This window comes from Babylonia areolata, chromosome 24 (assembly GCF_041734735.1).
Source record: "Babylonia areolata isolate BAREFJ2019XMU chromosome 24, ASM4173473v1, whole genome shotgun sequence".
NCBI classification, from domain to species: Eukaryota; Metazoa; Mollusca; class Gastropoda; order Neogastropoda; family Buccinidae; genus Babylonia; species Babylonia areolata.
The window spans coordinates 54663738-54687082 of NC_134899.1; the positions used below are offsets into that span (position 1 = coordinate 54663738).

The 23345-nt window shown below is 46.7% G+C and overlaps 1 protein-coding gene across 1 annotated transcript; it reads right to left on the reverse strand.

The window, feature by feature from the left end:
• Positions 1-188: 188 nt before the first annotated feature.
• On the reverse strand, positions 189-22968 carry LOC143299053 (exosome complex component RRP43-like). The gene is made up of 12 exons (XM_076612147.1): positions 22917-22968; positions 21121-21157; positions 19738-19801; positions 18409-18497; positions 17964-18009; positions 13958-14063; positions 11781-11826; positions 8254-8350; positions 7400-7520; positions 5626-5729; positions 1301-1433; positions 189-328 (listed from the first exon to the last, which is right to left on the reverse strand). The coding sequence occupies exons 1-12, from the start codon at positions 22931-22933 to the stop codon at positions 325-327; spliced, it is 864 nt and encodes a 287-aa protein (XP_076468262.1). The 5' UTR covers positions 22934-22968; the 3' UTR covers positions 189-324.
• Positions 22969-23345: the final 377 nt, after the last annotated feature.

Below are 23345 nucleotides of genomic sequence, written 5' to 3' on the forward strand. Positions count from 1 at the left end.
GTGACATGGAGAGCGTCAGGTGGTCTGACCACCGCACTGTCATCACACTGTGTCAGTGACATGGAGAGCGTCACACACTGTGTCAGTGACATGGACAGCGTCAGCTGGTCTGACCACAGCACTGTCATCACACACTGACACACACATCCATGTACCATGTACACACAGTCATACACTGAGTTTTCAAAAGTAGGAGATGTAGCAGGGACTTTTGAACATGTTTATTTCACTTGTACTCTGCTGCACCAGCTGCCAACACTCACACCAGCTCTGTTGGTGAGGGGACGACGGAGAGACACACGGTAGCGAGACAGGTGTGGCTGTTTACCTGCCCACAGTCAGCAGAGAGGGGTGAGGGGAGGGCAGGTTGAGAAACGGGTGTGGATGTCTCAACCTGTTGACAGCGAGGGGGGTGGAATGGGTGTGGATGTCTCTGTCGACAGCGAGGAGGGGGGGGGGGGGAGACGGGTGTGGATGTCTCTACCTGTCGACAGCGAGGAGGGGTGGTTGTGGAGGGAGGTTGGGGGGGGGGGGGGAGATGGGTGTGGATGTCTCTACCTATCGACAGCGAGGGAGGGGGGTGGGGGGGGGAGATGGGTGTGGATGTCTCTACCTGTCGACAGCGAGGAGGGGTGTGTGGAGGAGAAACAGGTGTGGATGTCTCTACCTGTCGACAGTGAGGAGGGGTGTGTGGAGGAGAAACAGGTGTGGATGTCTCTGCCTGTCGACGTGGAGGAGAAACAGGTGTGGATGTCTCTACCTATCAACAGTGAGGAGGGGTGTGTGGAGGAGAAACAGGTGTGGATGTCTCTACCTGTCGACAGTGAGGAGGGGTGTGTGGAGGAGAAACAGGTGTGGATGTCTCTACCTGTCGACAGCGAGGAGGGTGGGTGTGGGGGGAGGGGAAACAGGTGTGGATGTCTCTACCTGTCGACAGCGAGGAGGGTGGGTGTGGGGGGAGGAGAAACAGGTGTGGATGTCTCTACCTATCAACAGCGAGGAGGGAGGGGGGTGTGTGTGGAAGGGGAGGGCAGACAGGTGTGGATGTCTCTACCTGTCGACAGCGAGGAGGGGGTGTGTGCAGGGGGAGGGGGGACAGGTGTGGATGTCTCTACCTGTCGACAGCGAGGAGGGGGGGTGTGTGCAGGGGGAGGGGGGACAGGTGTGGATGTCTCTACCTGTTGACAGCGAGGAGGGGGGGTGTGTGCAGGGGGAGGGGGGACAGGTGTGGATGTCTCTACCTGTCGACAGCGAGGAGGGGGTGTGCAGGGGGAGGGGGGACAGGTGTGGATGTCTCTACCTGTCGACAGCGAGGAGGGGGTGTGTGCAGGGGGAGGGGAGGGCAGCAGTGATGAGGTCACAGGCCTCCCGGTGTCGCTGCAAGGCTCGCTCTGTGCACTGCTTCAGCTGGGCCTCCGTCAGTGGGGTGCCTCCTGCAGTCAGCACAACACACTGTCAGTTTACATCACATCACATACCTCCTGCAGTCAGCAGGACACACTGTCAGTTTACATCACATCACATACCTCCTGCAGTCAGCACAACACACTGTCAGTTTACATCACATCACATACCTCCTGCAGTCAGCACAACACACTGTCAGTTTACATCACATCACATACCTCCTGCAGTCAGCACAACACACTGTCAGTTTACATCACATCACACACCTCCTGCAGTCAGCACAACACACTGTCAGTTCACATCACATCACATACCTCCTGCAGTCAGCAGGACACACTGTTAGTTCACATCACATCACATACCTCCTGCAGTCAGCACAACACACTGTCAGTTCACATCACATCACATACCTCCTGCAGTCAGCAGGACACACTGTCAGTTCACATCACATCACATACCTCCTGCAGTCAGCACAACACACTGTCAGTTTACATCACATCACATACCTCCTGCAGTCAGCAGGACACACTGTCAGTTCACATCACATCACATACCTCCTGCAGTCAGCACAACACACTGTCAGTTCACATCACATCACATACCTCCTGCAGTCAGCAGGACACACTGTCAGTTCACATCACATCACATACCTCCTGCAGTCAGCAGGACACTGTCAATTTACATCACATCACATACCTCCTGCAGTCAGCACAACACACTGTCAGTTCACATCACATCACATTCCTCCTGCAGTCAGCACAACACACTGTCAGTTCACATCACATCACATACCTCCTGCAGTCAGCACAACACACTGTCAGTTTACATCACATCACATACCTCCTGCAGTCAGCAGGACACACTGTTAGTTCACATCACATCACATACCTCCTGCATTCAGCAGGACACACTGTCAGTTTACATCACATCACATTCCTCCTGCAGTCAGCACAACACACTGTCAGTTTACATCACATCACATACCTCCTGCATTCAGCAGGACACACTGTCAGTTTACATCACATCACATACCTCCTGCAGTCAGCAGGACACTCAGTTTACATCACATCACATACCTCCTGCAGTCAGCAGGACACACTGTCAGTTTACATCACATCACATTCCTCCTGCAGTCAGCAGGACACACTGTCAGTTCACATCACATCACATACCTCCTGCAGTCAGCAGGACACTCAGTTCACATCACATCACATTCCTCCTGCAGTCAGCACAACACACTGTCAGTTTACATCACATCACATACCTCCTGCAGTCAGCACAACACACTGTCAGTTTACATCACATCACATACCTCCTGCAGTCAGCACAACACACTGTCAGTTTACATCACATCACATACCTCCTGCAGTCAGCAGGACACACTGTCAGTTTACATCACATCACATACCTCCTGCAGTCAGCAGGACACACTGTCAGTTCACATCACATCACATACCTCCTGCAGTCAGCACAACACACTGTCAGTTTACATCACATCACATACCTCCTGCAGTCAGCAGGACACACTGTCAGTTTACATCACATCACATACCTCCTGCAGTCAGCACAACACACTGTCAGTTTACATCACATCACATACCTCCTGCAGTCAGCACAACACACTGTCAGTTTACATCACATCACATACCTCCTGCAGTCAGCACAACACACTGTCAGTTTACATCACATCACATACCTCCTGCAGTCAGCAGGACACACTGTCAGTTCACATCACATCACATACCTCCTGCAGTCAGCACAACACACTGTCAGTTTACATCACATCACATACCTCCTGCAGTCAGCAGGACACTGTTAGTTCACATCACATCACATACCTCCTGCAGTCAGCACAACACACTGTCAGTTCACATCACATCACATACCTCCTGCAGTCAGCAGGACACACTGTCAATTTACATCACATCACATACCTCCTGCAGTCAGCACAACACACTGTCAGTTCACATCACATCACACACCTCCTGCATTCAGCACAACACACTGTCAGTTCACATCACATCACATACCTCCTGCAGTCAGCACAACACACTGTCAGTTTACATCACATCACATACCTCCTGCAGTCAGCACAACACACTGTCAGTTCACATCACATCACACACCTCCTGCATTCAGCACAACACACTGTCAGTTCACATCACATCACATACCTCCTGCAGTCAGCACAACACACTGTCAGTTTACATCACATCACATACCTCCTGCAGTCAGCAGGACACACTGTCAGTTTACATCACATCACATACCTCCTGCAGTCAGCAGGACACACTGTTAGTTCACATCACATCACATACCTCCTGCAGTCAGCACAACACACTGTCAGTTTACATCACATCACATACCTCCTGCAGTCAGCAGGACACACTGTTAGTTCACATCACATCACATACCTCCTGCAGTCAGCACAACACACTGTCAGTTTACATCACATCACATACCTCCTGCAGTCAGCAGGACACACTGTCAGTTTACATCACATCACATACCTCCTGCAGTCAGCAGGACACACTGTCAGTTTACATCACATCACACACCTCCTGCAGTCAGCACAACACACTGTCAGTTTACATCACATCACATACCTCCTGCAGTCAGCACAACACACTGTCAGTTTACATCACATCACATACCTCCTGCAGTCAGCACAACACACTGTCAGTTTACATCACATCACATACCTCCTGCAGTCAGCACAACACACTGTCAGTTTACATCACATCACATACCTCCTGCAGTCAGCAGGACACACTGTTAGTTTACATCACATCACATACCTCCTGCAGTCAGCACAACACACTGTCAGTTTACATCACATCACATACCTCCTGCAGTCAGCACAACACACTGTCAGTTTACATCACATCACATACCTCCTGCAGTCAGCAGGACACTGTTAGTTTACATCACATCACATACCTCCTGCAGTCAGCAGGACACACTGTCAGTTCACATCACATCACATACCTCCTGCAGTCAGCACAACACACTGTCAGTTCACATCACATCACATACCTCCTGCAGTCAGCAGGACACTCAGTTCACATCACATCACATTCCTCCTGCAGTCAGCACAACACACTGTCAGTTCACATCACATCACATACCTCCTGCAGTCAGCAGGACACACTGTTAGTTCACATCACATCACATACCTCCTGCAGTCAGCAGGACACACTGTCAATTTACATCACATCACATACCTCCTGCAGTCAGCAGGACACACTGTCAGTTCACATCACATCACATACCTCCTGCAGTCAGCAGGACACACTGTCAGTTCACATCACATCACATACCTCCTGCAGTCAGCACAACACACTGTCAGTTCACATCACATCACATACCTCCTGCAGTCAGCAGGACACACTGTTAGTTCACATCACATCACATACCTCCTGCAGTCAGCACAACACACTGTCAGTTCACATCACATCACATACCTCCTGCATTCAGCAGGACACACTGTTAGTTCACATCACATCACATACCTCCTGCAGTCAGCACAACACACTGTCAGTTTACATCACATCACATACCTCCTGCAGTCAGCAGGACACACTGTCAGTTCACATCACATCACATTCCTCCTGCAGTCAGCACAACACACTGTCAGTTCACATCACATCACATACCTCCTGCAGTCAGCAGGACACACTGTCAATTTACATCACATCACATACCTCCTGCAGTCAGCAGGAAAATACAACATTAAAGGTCACATCACACTCAACGGATCATCACATGGACTCACTTTTGTCTACACAGAATCACAAATATACAAAACTGCAATGTTACAGTTCACCACACACACATACCACATCACTAAATATTTACATGTTTGTCAACACGCGTGAGTCAGACGCACTTCGTTTACACACGTCATACACGCCAGACTTAGAATTACTTTGTTTACACACAAACCATACACAGACTGTTTACACACAAATCAGACTCGCACTGTGTGCACACCGGAGTTGAAAGAGAAAGACGATTCTCAACAAACGGCCTTACCTGCACGATCAACACACTTGCGACATGTTAACTTGAATGGAAGCAAAATAATTCTCCGGTTTCCTGCCAGCGATTTTGCCAGCACTAAGCAAACAATACGAAGCAAGGAAGCGGCAGGAAAGATTTGAAAAGAGTGACAGGTCTGTGGAAATACTTCGTGCTGAGAGAGGGCACAGACAGGCGTACCTGGTTTGTGGATGGAACAGATGTCATGGCCGTCAGTGACAACAGTGATCACCCCGGTCACCAGGTCCTCCTCCTGACCTGTCGGGTCCACCAGCATGACTGACCTGTAACAACATGGCTGGCCTGTGACAACATGGCTGGCCTGTAACAGCATGACTGGCCTGTAACAACATGGCTGACTTGTAACAACATGGCTGGCCTGTAACAACATGGCTGGCCTGTAACAGCATGACTGGCCTGTAACAACATGGCTGACTTGTAACAACATGGCTGGCCTGTAACAACACGGCCGACCTGTAACAACATGGCTGGCCTGTAACATGTCAACAACATGGCGGACTTGCAACATGTGAACAGGAACAAACAACTACAAAGACAACAGAGATTAAAGACAACACAGAATAACAACAACAATGACAACAGGGATTAAAGACAACACAGAATAACAACAACAATGACAACAGGGATTAAAGACACCACAGAATAACAACAACAATGACAACAGGGATTACAGACCACAGGGTGTAACAACAACAATGACAACAGGGATTACAGACCACAGGGTGTAACAACAACAATGACAACAGGGATTACAGACACCACAGAATAACAACAACAATGACAACAGGGATTACAGACCACAGGGTGTAACAACAACAATGACAACAGGGATTACAGACCACAGGGTGTAACAACAACAATGACAACAGGGATTACAGACCACAGGGTGTAACAACAACAATGACAACAGGGATTACAGACACCACAGAATAACAACAACAATGACAACAGGGATTACAGACCACAGGGTGTAACAACAACAATGACAACAGGGATTACAGACCACAGGGTGTAACAAAAACAATGACAACAGGGATTACAGACCACAGGGTGTAACAACAACAATGACAACAGGGATTACAGACACCACAGAATAACAACAACAATGACAACAGGGATTAAAGACCACAGGGTGTAACAAAAACAATGACAACAGGGATTAAAGACACCACAGAATAACAACAACAATGACAACAGGGATTAAAGACCACAGGGTGTAACAAAAACAATGACAACAGGGATTAAAGACAACAAAGACAACACAGAATAACAACAACAATGACAACAGGGATTAAAGACAACAGGGTGTAACAAAAACAATGACAACAGGGATTAAAGACAACAAAGACAACACAGAATAACAACAACAATGACAACAGGGATTACAGACCACAGGGTGTAACAAAAACAATGACAACAGGGATTAAAGACAACACAGAATAACAACAACAATGACAACAGGGATTAAAGACAACAGGGTGTAACAAAAACAATGACAACAGGGATTAAAGACAACAAAGACAACACAGAATAACAACAACAATGACAACAGGGATTACAGACCACAGGGTGTAACAAAAACAAAAGACAACAGGGAGTAATGTCAAACAACAGCGAGTTCAAAAGACAAGAAGCATTAATGACAACAAAGGCAACAGAAATTGCTAGGTCCCTCAGCTCCATGAGGAACCATTGGGGCACTGCGGTTACCCCCAACCCCCACCCCCCAAAACCCCCCAGTAAGTAACAACAAAGACTGATGACGACAAAGAACAGGGAGTAATGACAACAAAGACAAGCACTGACAATAACAAAGACAAGATCAATAACTACAAAGACAACAGGGATTTATGACAAAAAAACAAACAAAAACAAACCCCCCACAAGGATTAACAACAAAGACAACAGAGATAAACAAGGGATAGTCACTCACTCATCAAAGACAGCCAGAGTGGTGGAGATGGGAGAGCACTTCAAGGGAACTTTGTTTTCCTGCTGGAAGTCCACCTCAACCTTCCCGGTCTCCTCCTCCACAGACACTGCCGGCAGTGCCGCTGTCACACACACACCACACACACACATACACATCACACACACGCATCACACACACACACATCACACACGCACACATCACACACACATCACACCACACACACACACACACACACATCACACACACATCACACACACATCACACCACACACACACAAACACACACATCACACACACGCACACATCACACACACACGCGCACACATCACACACGCACGCACACACATCACACACACACACACACACACACACAAACACACGCACACATCACACACACACACGCACACATCACACACACAAACACAACGCACACACACACCCGATTGACAGACCAAGACCAACATGTTCAACTGAAAACACAACTTCTTTAAAAGATCACATTTACACAACTGCAAAACAAGACACTGATGAGGTATGTGACTCTCATCTTCTTCTTCGTCCATGGATTGTAACTCCCATGTTCACTTGTGTGCACGCGAGTGGGCTTTTAAATGTATGAATGTTTTTACTCTGCCATATAGGCAGCCATTTTCGGGGGTGTGCATGCTGGGTATGTTCTTGTTTCCATAACTCACCGAATGCTGCCTCTCTCCGACTTGGACAGTCTTTACTGTGTGAAGTAAAGTTCTAACAAACAAGTGTTAAAATCTCAACGACTCATCACAGACAAAAGATGGGTTTCACAGCTTTGACATTTAACCACCACAGATAAAATGACACAAGGTACCCACTCACTGTTGGACAGAGCGGCAGTCATGGCCAGAACACAGGCGTCCAGGACATTGCCGTCATAGTTCAGACAGACCAGGTCCACGTACAACACCCACACTTTCTGCAGACAGAACACTGCCATCATGGTTCAGGTCCACATTCAACACCCACACTTTCTGCAGACAGAACACTGCCATCATGGTTCAGGTCCACATTCAACACCCACACTTTCTGCAGACAGAACACTGCCATCATGGTTCAGGTCCACGTTCAACACCCACGCTTTCTGCAGACAGAACACTGCCATCATGGTTCAGGTCCACGTACAACACCCACACTTTCTGCAGACAGAACACTGCCATCATGGTTCAGGTCCACGTTCAACACCCACGCTTTCTGCAGACAGAACACTGCCATCATGGTTCAGGTCCACGTACAACACCCACACTTTCTGCAGACAGAACACTGCCATCATGGTTCAGGTCCACGTACAACACCCACACTTTCTGCAGACAGAACACTGCCATCATGGTTCAGGTCCACATTCAACACCCACACTTTCTGCAGACAGAACACTGCCATCATGGTTCAGGTCCACGTACAACACCCACACTTTCTGCAGACAGAACACTGTCATCATGGTTCAGGTCCACGTACAACACCCACACTTTCTGCAGACAGAACACTGCCATCATGGTTCAGGTCCACATTCAACACCCACACTTTCTGCAGACAGAACACTGCCATCATGGTTCAGGTCCACATTCAACACCCACACTTTCTGCAGACAGAACACTGCCATCATGGTTCAGGTCCACGTACAACACCCACACTTTCTGCAGACAGAACACTGCCATCATGGTTCAGGTCCACATTCAACACCCACACTTTCTGCAGACAGAACACTGCCATCATGGTTCAGGTCCACATTCAACACCCACACTTTCTGCAGACAGAACACTGCCATCATGGTTCAGGTCCACATTCAACACCCACACTTTCTGCAGACAGAACACTGCCATCATGGTTCAGGTCCACATTCAACACCCACACTTTCTGCAGACAGAACACTGCCATCATGGTTCAGGTCCACGTACAACACCCACACTTTCTGCAGACAGAACACTGCCATCATGGTTCAGGTCCACATTCAACACCCACACTTTCTGCAGACAGAACACTGCCATCATGGTTCAGGTCCACATTCAACACCCACACTTTCTGCAGACAGAACACTGCCATCATGGTTCAGGTCCACGTACAACACCCACACTTTCTGCAGACAGAACACTGCCATCATGGTTCAGGTCCACATTCAACACCCACACTTTCTGCAGACAGAACACTGCCATCATGGTTCAGGTCCACGTACAACACCCACACTTTCTGCAGACAGAACACTGCCATCATGGTTCAGGTCCACATTCAACACCCACACTTTCTGCAGACAGAACACTGCCATCATGGTTCAGGTCCACGTTCAACACCCACACTTTCTGCAGACAGAACACTGCCATCATGGTTCAGGTCCACGTTCAACACCCACACTTTCTGCAGACAGAACACTGCCATCATGGTTCAGGTCCACGTACAACACCCACACTTTCTGCAGACAGAACACTGTCATCATGGTTCAGGTCCACATTCAACACCCACACTTTCTGCAGACAGAACACTGCCATCATGGTTCAGGTCCACGTACAACACCCACACTTTCTGCAGACAGAACACTGCCATCATGGTTCAGGTCCACATTCAACACCCACACTTTCTGCAGACAGAACACTGCCATCATGGTTCAGGTCCACGTACAACACCCGCACTTTCTGCAGACAGAACACTGCCATCATGGTTCAGGTCCACATTCAACACCCACACTTTCTGCAGACAGAACACTGCCATCATGGTTCAGGTCCACATTCAACACCCACACTTTCTGCAGACAGAACACTGCCATCATGGTTCAGGTCCACGTACAACACCCACACTTTCTGCAGACAGAACACTGCCATCATGGTTCAGGTCCACATTCAACACCCACACTTTCTGCAGACAGAACACTGCCATCATGGTTCAGGTCCACGTACAACACCCGCACTTTCTGCAGACAGAACACTGCCATCATGGTTCAGGTCCACATTCAACACCCACACTTTCTGCAGACAGAACACTGCCATCATGGTTCAGGTCCACATTCAACACCCACACTTTCTGCAGACAGAACACTGCCATCATGGTTCAGGTCCACATTCAACACCCACACTTTCTGCAGACAGAACACTGCCATCATGGTTCAGGTCCACGTACAACACCCACACTTTCTGCAGACAGAACACTGCCATCATGGTTCATGTCCACATTCAACACCCACACTTTCTGCAGACAGAACACTGCCATCATGGTTCAGGTCCACGTACAACACCCACACTTTCTGCAGACAGAACACTGCCATCATGGTTCAGGTCCACATTCAACACCCACACTTTCTGCAGACAGAACACTGCCATCATGGTTCAGGTCCACATACAACACCCACACTTTCTGCACACAGAACACTGCCATCATGGTTCAGGTCCACATTCAACACCCACACTTTCTGCAGACAGAACACTGCCATCATGGTTCAGGTCCACATTCAACACCCACAAAATATAACTGCATTGATCACACGAATGAACACAGACAACCACAAAAGTTTTTTTTGTTTGTTTGTTTTTTTTAACTTAAAATTTTTTTTTTTCTCCAAAAACATGTATACAATACAGAGGATAGTATGAAACAAACAATATAAAACGAACAGTAGCATCTTCCACTACAGAGAGAGATATAAAACAAAACAAAACAGACTAAACAAGGCAAAACAAATCTGTAACAACAACAAGAACATCAACAAAAAAAAAGAGGAAGATTTGTCCAATCGTTCAATCAATCAATGTTTACACATTAATGATTGTAGTAATCATGATTTAAGATGACATTAATAATAAATAGCCTGGACCAGTTGTAACAGCGACAGCATCAATTGTGTCAACTATTACGGTAATGGTATCTAGGGTGAGGCGAAAGCGAGTGGTGGCATTATAATATCATAATAATGAGCATGAGTAAACCAGTTCTACATTATTGGAAAAGAAAGCTTGTAGTTAATCATATTGTAAAGACAACAACAACCATAAAAGTTAAAAAAATAAACAAATAATACATATAAGAAATAAATAAAGACCTGTTAGTACAAAGTAAGGACTGTTATACAGAATGATAACTATGGAACATGCAAAATTGTGATTAAGTAACAGTTTCCATAATTGGAAGGTAACTGTTCCACTTTGTACGGAAAGCATGATGGTTCATCAGTATATAAGATGCATGTTCTTCGATTTTGTATCTGTATCTGAGCTGTGTTTTAAATGCATTGAGTCACAAAAGTTGTTTATGTTTTTAATCACCAACATACTAAATAGTGATACAGTGATAATGAAACTGATTTCCTCCCAGTGACCACTACTACTGAGTATCAATCAGAGAGATTTTCAAAAATCATGTGACCCTACCTTTCCTGGCACGATGCACAGATCCTCCAGACAAACACACTGTGAGCTGCAACAGACAAGTGGGGAAAGTCACACAGCCGTATATTTCATGCCACTGACTTCATGAAGTACACTGAACGGCTTTTATTGAGCACCACCAATAAAAACACAAAATAAGTGTTGAAATAAAACAATTAATTTAACAAACTTCAAAATACTGAGCTGCATGATTCATTTTGTGACATGTCCACGAGTGATGTGGACATATCATTATCAATGGTAATCTCTAAGCGCCGGAGTTCTCCACGAGTGATGTGGACATATCAATGGTAATCTCTAAGCGCCGGAGTTCATGGGTCAAATCCCAAGATCTGCAGCTGACAAAAAGCAAGCTGAACTGTCAGAGCAGTGTGTGTGGCCACCACCTGCAGCGATGCAGGCGTTGCATTGTCCGTGCCTGGATGATTCCATACTCTACAGTATCTAATGAGGCAGCAGATTCCAGTCCTGAATCAGGGCGTGTCTCAGCTGCGTCACGGGTTGCCAGTCAAATGTCAGCAGTGTGTGACCACACTCCCCCCTCATCCCCCTGTGCCCCCCCGTCCCCCACACCATGCTGAAGGGAACAAGATCAGGTGGAAGGGATGGCCAGACCAACAGAGGGATGTAGTGCTGCTGCAGACTGTGGACTGAGGCTGTGAGGTGTGAGGATGGCTGTTGTGTTGCTGTGGGATGAGGGATGAGGCTGTGAGGTGTGAGGATGGCTGTTGTGTTGCTGTGGGATGAGGGATGAGGCTGTGAGGTGTGAGGATGGCTGTTGTGTTGCTGTGGGATGAGGGATGAGGCTGTGAGGTGTGAGGATGGCTGTTGTGTTGCTGTGGGATGAGGGATGAGGCTGTGAGGTGTGAGGATGGCTGTTGTGTTGCTGTGGGATGAGGGATGAGGCTGTGAGGTGTGAGGATGGCTGTTGTGTTGCTGTGGGATGAGGGATGAGGCTGTGAGGTGTGAGGATGGCTGTTGTGTTGCTGTGGGATGAGGGATGAGGCTGTGAGGTGTGAGGATGGCTGTTGTGTTGCTGTGGGATGAGGGATGAGGCTGTGAGGTGTGAGGATGGCTGTTGTGTTGCTGTGGGATGAGGGATGAGGCTGTGAGGTGTGAGGATGGCTGTTGTGTTGCTGTGGGATGAGGGATGAGGCTGTGAGGTGTGAGGATGGCTGTTGTGTTGCTGTGGGATGAGGGATGAGGCTGTGAGGTGTGAGGATGGCTGTTGTGTTGCTGTGGGATGAGGGATGAGGCTGTGAGGTGTGAGGATGGCTGTTGTGCTGCTGTGGGATGAGGGATGAGGCTGTGAGGTGTGAGGATGGCTGTTGTGTTGCTGTGGGATGAGGGATGAGGCTGTGAGGTGTGAGGATGGCTGTTGTGTTGCTGTGGGATGAGGGATGAGGCTGTGAGGTGTGAGGATGGCTGTTGTGCTGCTGTGGGATGAGGGATGAGGCTGTGAGGTGTGAGGATGGCTGTTGTGTTGCTGTGGGATGAGGGATGAGGCTGTGAGGTGTGAGGATGGCTGTTGTGTTGCTGTGGGATGAGGGATGAGGCTGTGAGGTGTGAGGATGGCTGTTGTGTTGCTGTGGGATGAGGGATGAGGCTGTGAGGTGTGAGGATGGCTGTTGTGCTGCTGTGGGATGAGGGATGAGGCTGTGAGGTGTGAGGATGGCTGTTGTGTTGCTGTGGGATGAGGGATGAGGCTGTGAGGTGTGAGGATGGCTGTTGTGTTGCTGTGGGATGAGGGATGAGGCTGTGAGGTGTGAGGATGGCTGTTGTGTTGCTGTGGGATGAGGGATGAGGCTGTGAGGTGTGAGGATGGCTGTTGTGTTGCTGTGGGATGAGGGATGAGGCTGTGAGGTGTGAGGATGGCTGTTGTGTTGCTGTGGGATGAGGGATGAGGCTGTGAGGTGTGAGGATGGCTGTTGTGTTGCTGTGGGATGAGGGATGAGGCTGTGAGGTGTGAGGATGGCTGTTGTGTTATTGGAACATCTGCAGCTGGGGACAGTGACGGAACAGGGGTACACTGACACATATGACACTGACGAACTGACCACACAGCACTGACACACTGACCGCACAGCACTGACACACTGACCGCACAGCACTGACACACTGACCACACAACACTGACACACCGACCACACAACACTGACTTTTTGAGGACGTTGTCCACAGCCTGACTGAGGACCTGGGCCTGTTCCCCGGGGGGTCCTGGTCTGAACCGTGGTGAACACAGCGGTGACAGCTCCACGTTGGGCACTGCAAAACACGTCGTTATTTCATGGGCACTGCACAACACGTCGTTATTTCATGGGCACTGCAAAACACAGCGTTATTTCATGGGCACTGCAAAACACAGCGTTATTTCATGGGCACTGCACAACACGTCGTTATTTCATGGGCACTGCAAAACACAGCGTTATTTCATGGGCACTGCAAAACACAGCGTTATTTCATGGGCACTGCAAAAAACACAGCGTTATTTCATGGGCACTGCAAAACACATCGTTATTTCATGGGCACTGCAAAACACAGCCTTATTTCATGGGCACTGCAAAACACGTCGCTATTTCATGGGCACTGCACAACACACTGTTATTTCATGGGCACTGCACAACACATCGCTATTTCATGGGCACTGCACAACACATCGCTATTTCATGGGCACTGCACAACACACTGTTATTTCATGGGCACTGTACAACACACTGTTATTTCATGGGCACTGCACAACACATTATTTCATGGGCACTGCAAAACACGTCGTTATTTCATGGGCACTGCACAACACAGCGTTATTTCATGGGCACTGCAAAACACAGCGTTATTTCATGGGCACTGCACAACACATTATTTCATGGGCACTGCAAAACACGTCGTTATTTCATGGGCACTGCACAACACAGCGTTATTTCATGGGCACTGCACAACACATTATTTCATGGGCACTGCAAAACACGTCGTTATTTCATGGGCACTGCACAACACAGCGTTATTTCATGGGCACTGCAAAACACAGCGTTATTTCATGGGCACTGCACAACACAGCGTTATTTCATGGGCACTGCACAACACGTCGTTATTTCATGGGCACTGCACAACACACTGTTATTTCATGGGCACTGCATAACACATTATTTCATGGGCACTGCACAACACATCGCTATTTCATGGGCACTGTACAACACAGCGTTATTTCATGGGCACTGTACAACACAGCGTTATTTCATGGGCACTGCATAACACAGCGTTATTTCATGGGCACTGCATAACACAGCGTTATTTCATGGGCACTGTACAACACACTGTTATTTCATGGGCACTGCACAACACATTGCTATTTCATGGGCACTGCACAATACACTGTTATTTCATGGCCGACGGGTGCAATAGCCGAGTGGCTAAAACTTTGGACTTCAAGTTCTAATCTCGGTAACGGCGCCTGGGGGGTAATGGGTGGAGATTGTTCCGATCTCCCAGGTCAAAATATGTGCAGGCCTGCTTGTGCCTGAACCCCCTTCGTGTGTATATACATGCAGAAGATCAAACACGCACGTTAAACATCCCGTAATCCATGCCAGCATTCGGTGGGTGATGGAAACAAGAATTTACCCGGCATGCACCCCCTCGAAAGCGGAGTACGGCTGCATTCATGGTGGGGTAAAAACAGTTGTACATGTAAAAGCCCACTCGTGTACATACGAGTGAACGTGGGAGTTACAGCCCATGAATGAAGATTTCATGGAACTACACAACACAGCGTTATTTCATGAACCATGGTGAACACAGTTCCATGTTGGGTACTTTAATCACTGTGAAGACAGCTGAGACAACCTGACATGTGGTATGGCGCAAAGCTCTTTCTTTCTTGCTGTCCCATCTGCAACGTTTCAGTGACATTATCCCCATGCTGCTCCTTCCCAGTCCTCACCCCCACCCCCCACGGCCACACCTCCCCCCCGCCCACACACACACACGGCCACACCCAGGTTCCTCTGTCAAAGTCTCAGCACTGGCAGTCCACAGTGAATTTATTGATGTTAGGTCGCTAGGAGGCCACACACCACAAACCCTGCACTGCTGCCGAGTCCCTTTGGTGGTGTTCAGTAGTGACGTACTGAGCTCCCCAGTGATGACAATACTTACTGAGCCACACACCACAAACCCTGCACTGCTGAGTCACTTTGGTGGTGTTCAGTAGTGACGTACTGAGCTCCCCAGTGATGACAATAATTACTGAGCCACACACCACAAACCCTGCACTGCTGCTGAGTCCCTTTGGTGGTGTTCAGTAGTAACATACTGAGCTCCCCAGTGATGACAATAATTACTGAGCCACACACCACAAACCCTGCACTGCTGCTGAGTCCCTTTGGTGGTGTTCAGTAGTGACGTACTAAGCTCCCCAGTGATGACAATACTTACTGAGCCACACACCACAAACCCTGCACTGCTGAGTCACTTTGGTGGTGTTCAGTAGTGACGTACTGAGCTCCCCAGTGATGACAATAATTACTGAGCCACACACCACAAACCCTGCTGAGTCACTCTGGTGGTGTTCAGTAGTGACGTACTGAGCTCCCCAGTGATGACAATAATTACTGAGCCACACACCACAAACCCTGCTGAGTCACTTTGGTGGTGTTCAGTAGTGACGTACTGAGCTCCCCAGTGATGACACAGCCGGAGTGGACACCACCACCACATCCCTCCAGTGACAGTCCCCTATCAATGTGCCAACACCAAAGACCTTGAAAGGACCCACCCCAAGCATGGAAGTGAAGGGGGCGGACAGAACATCGTTGTTTAGTGTGAAGACAAAGGTGACAGCGTGACACAAAAATCAAACAATGAGTTCCATTTCTCTACGTATCCTCAATGCCTTAGGTTGGCCAACAACAAAGCTGAACTAAAATAAACAGCAATGGGAAGTGTCTTACATCACATGCACTATAAACAGCAATGGGAAGTGTCTTACATCACATGCACTATAAACAGCAATGGGAAGTGTCTTACATCACATGCACTATAAACAGCAATGGGAAGTGTCTTACATCACATGCACTATAAACAGCAATGTCAAATGTCTTTCCTCACATCCACACACAACTTAACTCTCTCCGGAAGATGGAATGAGTGAGCATTCCTACATAAAATGTATTTGGATTCAAACGACAGAACGGAATAGCATTTTCCAAAAATAAGAATCCCTCACACGCTGTGCATGTGATTAGCCAAGCAGAGTTCACTATTCTGGGTCACTCCACAACCGAATGGCTTGACTGGCCAGCCTGTACTGTGTGGCCTGTCTCGCACACACACTGACAAAGTCACTGACCTGCTCGCGTGCCAGCCTGTTAGCAAAGTTGCGTCTGAAGCGGGTTCTTCTCAAAATGTTGCAGAGCGAACAAGGCAATGACGGCAACGTTTTAGTATTACCAAAGTACTTGAAATGCTACAAACTGAAGGGTCAGACATTGAAGAGGTGGATGATGACGAAGAAGAAAGCGAATTTAATGCAGAAAGCGAGCATGGGTATGGTGATTCGGGGTGAAAAATTGGCATTATTTTCTACATAATCGCAAAACTAAAAATAAGATGAGAAATTTGATTTTTTTTTAATGTAATAGCCCAACACATAATAAACCAGTTCTGAAAGCTTCATTTTCTTACTCTGCATTTTGTATCTTATGTAAATTTTTTTTTCCAGACCCTTACAAATCAGCGTCTGCGGGAAAAATCAAGGGAGAAAACTTGCCGTCCAAAGTGAGTTAAGACAACTGCAGGCAGAGTGTCAAACATTTCTCACTTCAAACTGCAGTTTTCCAAATGTTTTTTTGTATTTGACTGGCAAGATGGTAACTTGCTGGGCTGTGCAGTCTAAAGACCAGTGCAGTCAGCCTACCTGAGTTGTGCAGTCTACAGACCAATGCAGTCAGCCTACCTGGGTTGTGCAGTCTACAGACCAATGAAGTCAGCCTACCTGAGTTGTGCAGTCTACAGACCAATGAAGTCAGCCTACCTGAGTTGTGCAGTCTACAGACCAATGAAGTCAGTCTACAGACCAATGAAGTCAGCCTACCTGAGTTGTGCAGTCTACAGACCAATGCAGTCAGCCTACCTTGGTTGTGCAGTCTACAGACCAATGAAGTTACATACCAATGAATCCCTCGCTGGGTGTGTCGGTCTTTGGCTCTGCCAACTCCTGCCACAGAAATCACAACACCCAGGTTTCCAGTTGCACACGCAGACACAAGAATGTGGAAAGATACTAAAAGAAACCCACGCATGCACGCGCACGCACACACAACATAAACATTATGAAGCCATCATCTGAACTCCTTGGCTACACATTAGTTTGGATTAAAGGGCACCCCTATTGATTTTTCAATAGCGTATTAACACATCATGACAACCATGTGTATTGGTGTATGGGTAGAAAATTGTGACTCTGTGTGTGTGTGTGTGTGTGTGTGTGTGTGCGTGCGAGCGCGTGTTTGTGTATGTGCGTGCGTGCGTGCGTGTGTGTGTGTGTGTCTGTGTGTGTGTGTGTGTGTGTGTGTCTCTGTGTGTGTGTGTGTGTGTGTGTGTGTGTGTGCCTTACCCCCTTCACACCACACATGACAATGGTGTTGCCCAGTCTGACCAAAGAGGAGCCTTCTGCTGTGGAAATGCAGCTGCCATTTTTGCTGCCTGCAACCCACAATAGGTGACTGTAGTCATGTGTACAGTGCTACCTGTACCCTACATGGATGACTGTAGCCACAGGTATATAGTGCTACCTGTACCCTACATGGATGACTGTAGCCACAGGTATATAGTGCTACCTGTACCCTACATGGATGACTGTAGCCACAGGTATATAGTGCTACCTGTACCCTACATGGATGACTGTAGCCACAGGTTTTCTAGTGCTACCTGTACCCTACATGGATGACTGTAGCCACAGGTATATAGTGCTGCCTGTACCCTACATGGATGACTGTAGCCACAGGTATATAGTGCTACCTGTACCCTACATGGATGACTGTAGCCACAGGTATATAGTGCTACCTGTACCCTACATGGATGACTGTAGCCACAGGTTTTCTAGTGCTACCTGTACCCTACATGGATGACTGTAGCCACAGGTATATAGTGCTGCCTGTACCCTACATGGATGACTGTAGCCACAGGTATATAGTGCTGCCTGTACCCTACATGGATGACTGTAGCCACAAGTATATAGTGCTACCTGTACCCTACATGGATGACTGTAGCCACAGGTATATAGTGCTACCTGTACCCTACATGGATGACTGTAGCCACAGGTATATAGTGCTGCCTGTACCCTACATGGATGACTATAGCCACAGGTATATAGTGCTACCTGTACCTTACATGGATGACTGTAGCCACAGGTATATAGTGCTACCTGTACCCTACATGGATGACTGTAGCCACAGGTATATAGTGCTACCTGTACCCTACATGGATGACTGTAGCCACAGGTATATAGTGCTACCTGTACCCTACATGGATGACTGTAGCCACAGGTATATAGTGCTACCTGTAACTCACAACAGATGACAAGTTATAGGTGTATAGTGCTACTTGTAACCCACAATAGGTGATAGTAATTATACACAACACAGGTGCAATTATACACAACATATGTATACAGTGCTACCTGTAACTCATAATGGATGACTATAATCATAAGTGTATAATGTTAACAGTACACAGTACAAATTATGTCAGCACTGAATGAATGAATGAATGAATGAATCATGAATGATATGGACACTTTATACAGTGTCTATCCTCTGTCAGAGACCAACCTCTAACTTGCCTAAGCACTTTACAAACTCAGGGTCATTTGCTGACATGATAAGACATGTTACTATATACACTACATAGCACAGATCAATGTCAACAGTAGATTTTCACATACCAATGTCCAAAACCGTTGGTCTGAAACTCCCAATTTCACGGTTGTCTGGCCGAACACCTTCTTCCTGTTTATTAAAAAAATATCAAATATATCTATTTATCTATCTGTTATATATTCCTATTCAAAAATTAGATTCATACATGCTTAATTCAAATATGTGCTTTACACAATTAAATTAGAACAAATGCGTTACTTTATCACATTTGTTACTTTATCAAATTTATCCATGTAATCAAATCGGTCCATGTTGAATTCAAATAAGTAACAAAAATCAATACGAACAGGACACCAAAGACAAACACACAACACATCTTTCTAATCAACATATGTTCTATGTCTGTGTACTGTTTGACAGGGCAATATGGGCTTAACACAGATCATCAGAAGAAAACAAGAATGGTCTGAGCTGAGAGGCCGAGGAACACAAGCTGAACACAACATAACATCATCAGTTGGATAAAAAAGAAAAAAAAAGAAGTCCAGATATATATGTGATCTCTAATTTTCTGTATGCATTCACTGAGCAAAATTAAACACGCCAAGAGCACTTCTAAGTAAGGTGGTGGTTAAATTATGAAACTGAAAGATCTGAGAGGTTTACACATTCCCTGTCTCAAGATAAGCACCATTGTCCTGGTTTAACTTTGCAGTTTGCTGCGACAAGCATGAACAACGTCCTTGTTTTACTCTGTCATTGCGGTTTGCTGTGACAAGCATGAACAACGTCCTTGTTTTACTCTGTCACTGCGGTTTGCTGTGACAAGCATGAACAACGTCCTTGTTTTACTCTGTCACTGCGGTTTGCTGTGACAAGTATGAACAACGTCCTTGTTTTACTCTGTCACTGCGGTTTGCTGTGACAAGTATGAACAACATCCTCGTTTTACTCTGTCTCTGCAGTCTGATGTGACAAGCACGATACACAGACCCCCTCATGGACAGGGGTCACTGTTCTCTGGACACCGCAAGACTGTCAATGACCAGGAGGACATGCAGACATCAGCTGTAAGTGACCACACCTGGGAATCCTATGATACACACAATGCAGGTGATAACAGTGATGACACATACAATGATATATATTCTAATGGCGGTGACAAGTTTCAGTTTCAGTTTCAATAGCTCAAGGAGGCGTCACTGCGTTCGGTGAAAAAGTGTGGCAGTCATGAAAATGATAATAACACAAATGGGTAAGTTACACAAATGAGAAAGATAATTTAACATGAAATAAAAAATAAGTAGCATGAGAAAGATAGTAAGAAATCAGAAAGACAGCAACATGACAAGAGGATTACAGACAGGGACTGTGTGAAGGGTAAACTCACAAAGAGCCAAACAGACAGACTGACACTGTGACAAATCGAGAAAGATTTGAATTCTCACCAAAAATTTCCTGTAGTATTCCTTTGGCTGTGCATTCCTGTAGACAGGTTAAACATGCTTACTTCACACACACACACAATGACACACACAGTGACACACACAATGACACACACAGTGACACACACACACACAGTGACACACACACACAATGACACACACAGTGACACACACACACACACACACACAATGACACACACAGTGACACACACACACAGTGACACACACAGTGACACACACACGCACACATACACACACACAGTGACACACACAATGACACACACACACACACACAGTGACACACACAATGACACACACACACACACACAGTGACACACTATGGAGTGATAGCCTTGAGGTAACGTGTCCGCCTAGGAAGCGAGAGAATCTGAGCACGCTGGTTTGAACCACGGCACAGCCCCCGAAATTTTCTCCCCCTCCACTAGACCTTGAGTGGTGGTCTGGACGCTAGTCATTCGGATGAGACGATAAACCGAGGTCCCGTGAGCAGCATGCACTTAGCTCACGTAAAAGAACCCACGGCAACAAACGGGTTGTTCCTGGCAAAATTCTGTAGAAAAATCCACTTCGATAGGAAAAACAAATAAAACTGCACACAGGAAAAAATACAAAAAAATGGGTGGTGCTGTAGTATGGCGACGCGCTCTCCCTAGGGAGAGCAGCCTGGATTTCACACAGAGAGATCTGTTGTGATAAAAAGAAAAAAGAAATACAAACACACACACACACACGTCCTATTAAGCAGGAACATGTCTGTTTCACTTTATTTTCTATATCATGATGACTGAGGAGGTCATCATGACGTCCTGTTGCTTGTCGGGTCTTGCTGCAGACCTCTTCCTTTGTCACATGACCTGCGCAGCTGATACCCAATATATTTCTGCAGCATCTTATTTCCGTTGACACCATTTAATGTCAGGATCTTTCTTTGCATGTATTTGTATTTGTATTTCTTTTTATCACAACAGATTTCTCTGTGTGAAATTCAGGCTGCTCTCCCCAGGGAGAGCGCGTCGCTATACTACAGCGCCACCCTTTTTTTTTTTTGTATTTTTTCCCTGCGTGCAGTTTTATTTGTTTTTCCTATCGAAGTGGATTTTTTTTTAACAGAATTTTGCCAGGAACAACCCTTTTGTTGCCGTGGGTTCTTTTACGTGCGCTAAGTGCATGCTGCACACGGGACCTCGGGGTGGGGGACGGGGGGGATGAGGAGGAGGGTGGGTGAAGAAGTAGGAGAGGGGTGGTGGGTTAGGGCAGTAGGGTGATGGTGGGTGATGAGGGTGAAGAGGGAGGGAGGGACTTTTCAGGGCAGCGGGGGGTTGGGGGAGAGGGGGGGGGGAATCAGTCTAGTCTGAGGCTTTGGAGGCCCTTGATACAAATGTGTCAAGTGTTGTGGCCTCAACTGTGTACCTTGTTGGAGATGTTGGGAAGAGAAATGAATGTTCTCCCCAGGTCTACATCAGTCCTATCCCCCGCCCCAGCCCCTGTACGGTGATGTCAGAGCATAGACACTACAATTCCCTTTCCCACACTAGACACTAGATATTAGTGTCTATGGTCAGTGTAACGCAATCAAAATGAATACAACTTCCTTTCCTCCCGGCTTCTCTGCTTCTCTAACTTGGACACAAACTCAGTCACTTTTCCCTATGTTAGTTCAGGCCCTTCTCTTCCTCACTTCAGACAGAAAATTTGTTGAGGTTCCTTAAGACAGAAGGAGCCTAGATCACTGAAAATGAAAAAGTATTCCTGATTGAAATGCGCACATGTGTACTCACCTCACTTCTTCCGCCATGATTGCAGTTTTAGTTTCTCTTTCTGGGTAATCTCATTGGCTAAGACGTTTGGCAATGATTATACACAAAGTAGTTATGCCAAACTTATTCTGCCAAAGACCATCGCAACAGAACACTTCATTACCTATATCAAATAATGACACAAATCAAGGTCAACAACAACAGGAAAACGACTTTAATAAGAACGAAAGCAAATAAGTCGTTAAACATAACTCTATCAAACTCATTCAGTTACATGGTAGTTTAAAAATTATATATATATATATATATTTATTTATTTATTCATTTTTATATGGTAGTTTGATAACAACAAACCCCAACAATTACCCATGCATGCAGTCGATCCCCTGCAAGAACAATTATTAACTTGCAGACCTTATCAGCTACCGGATTGTTAAAATCCATTTATAT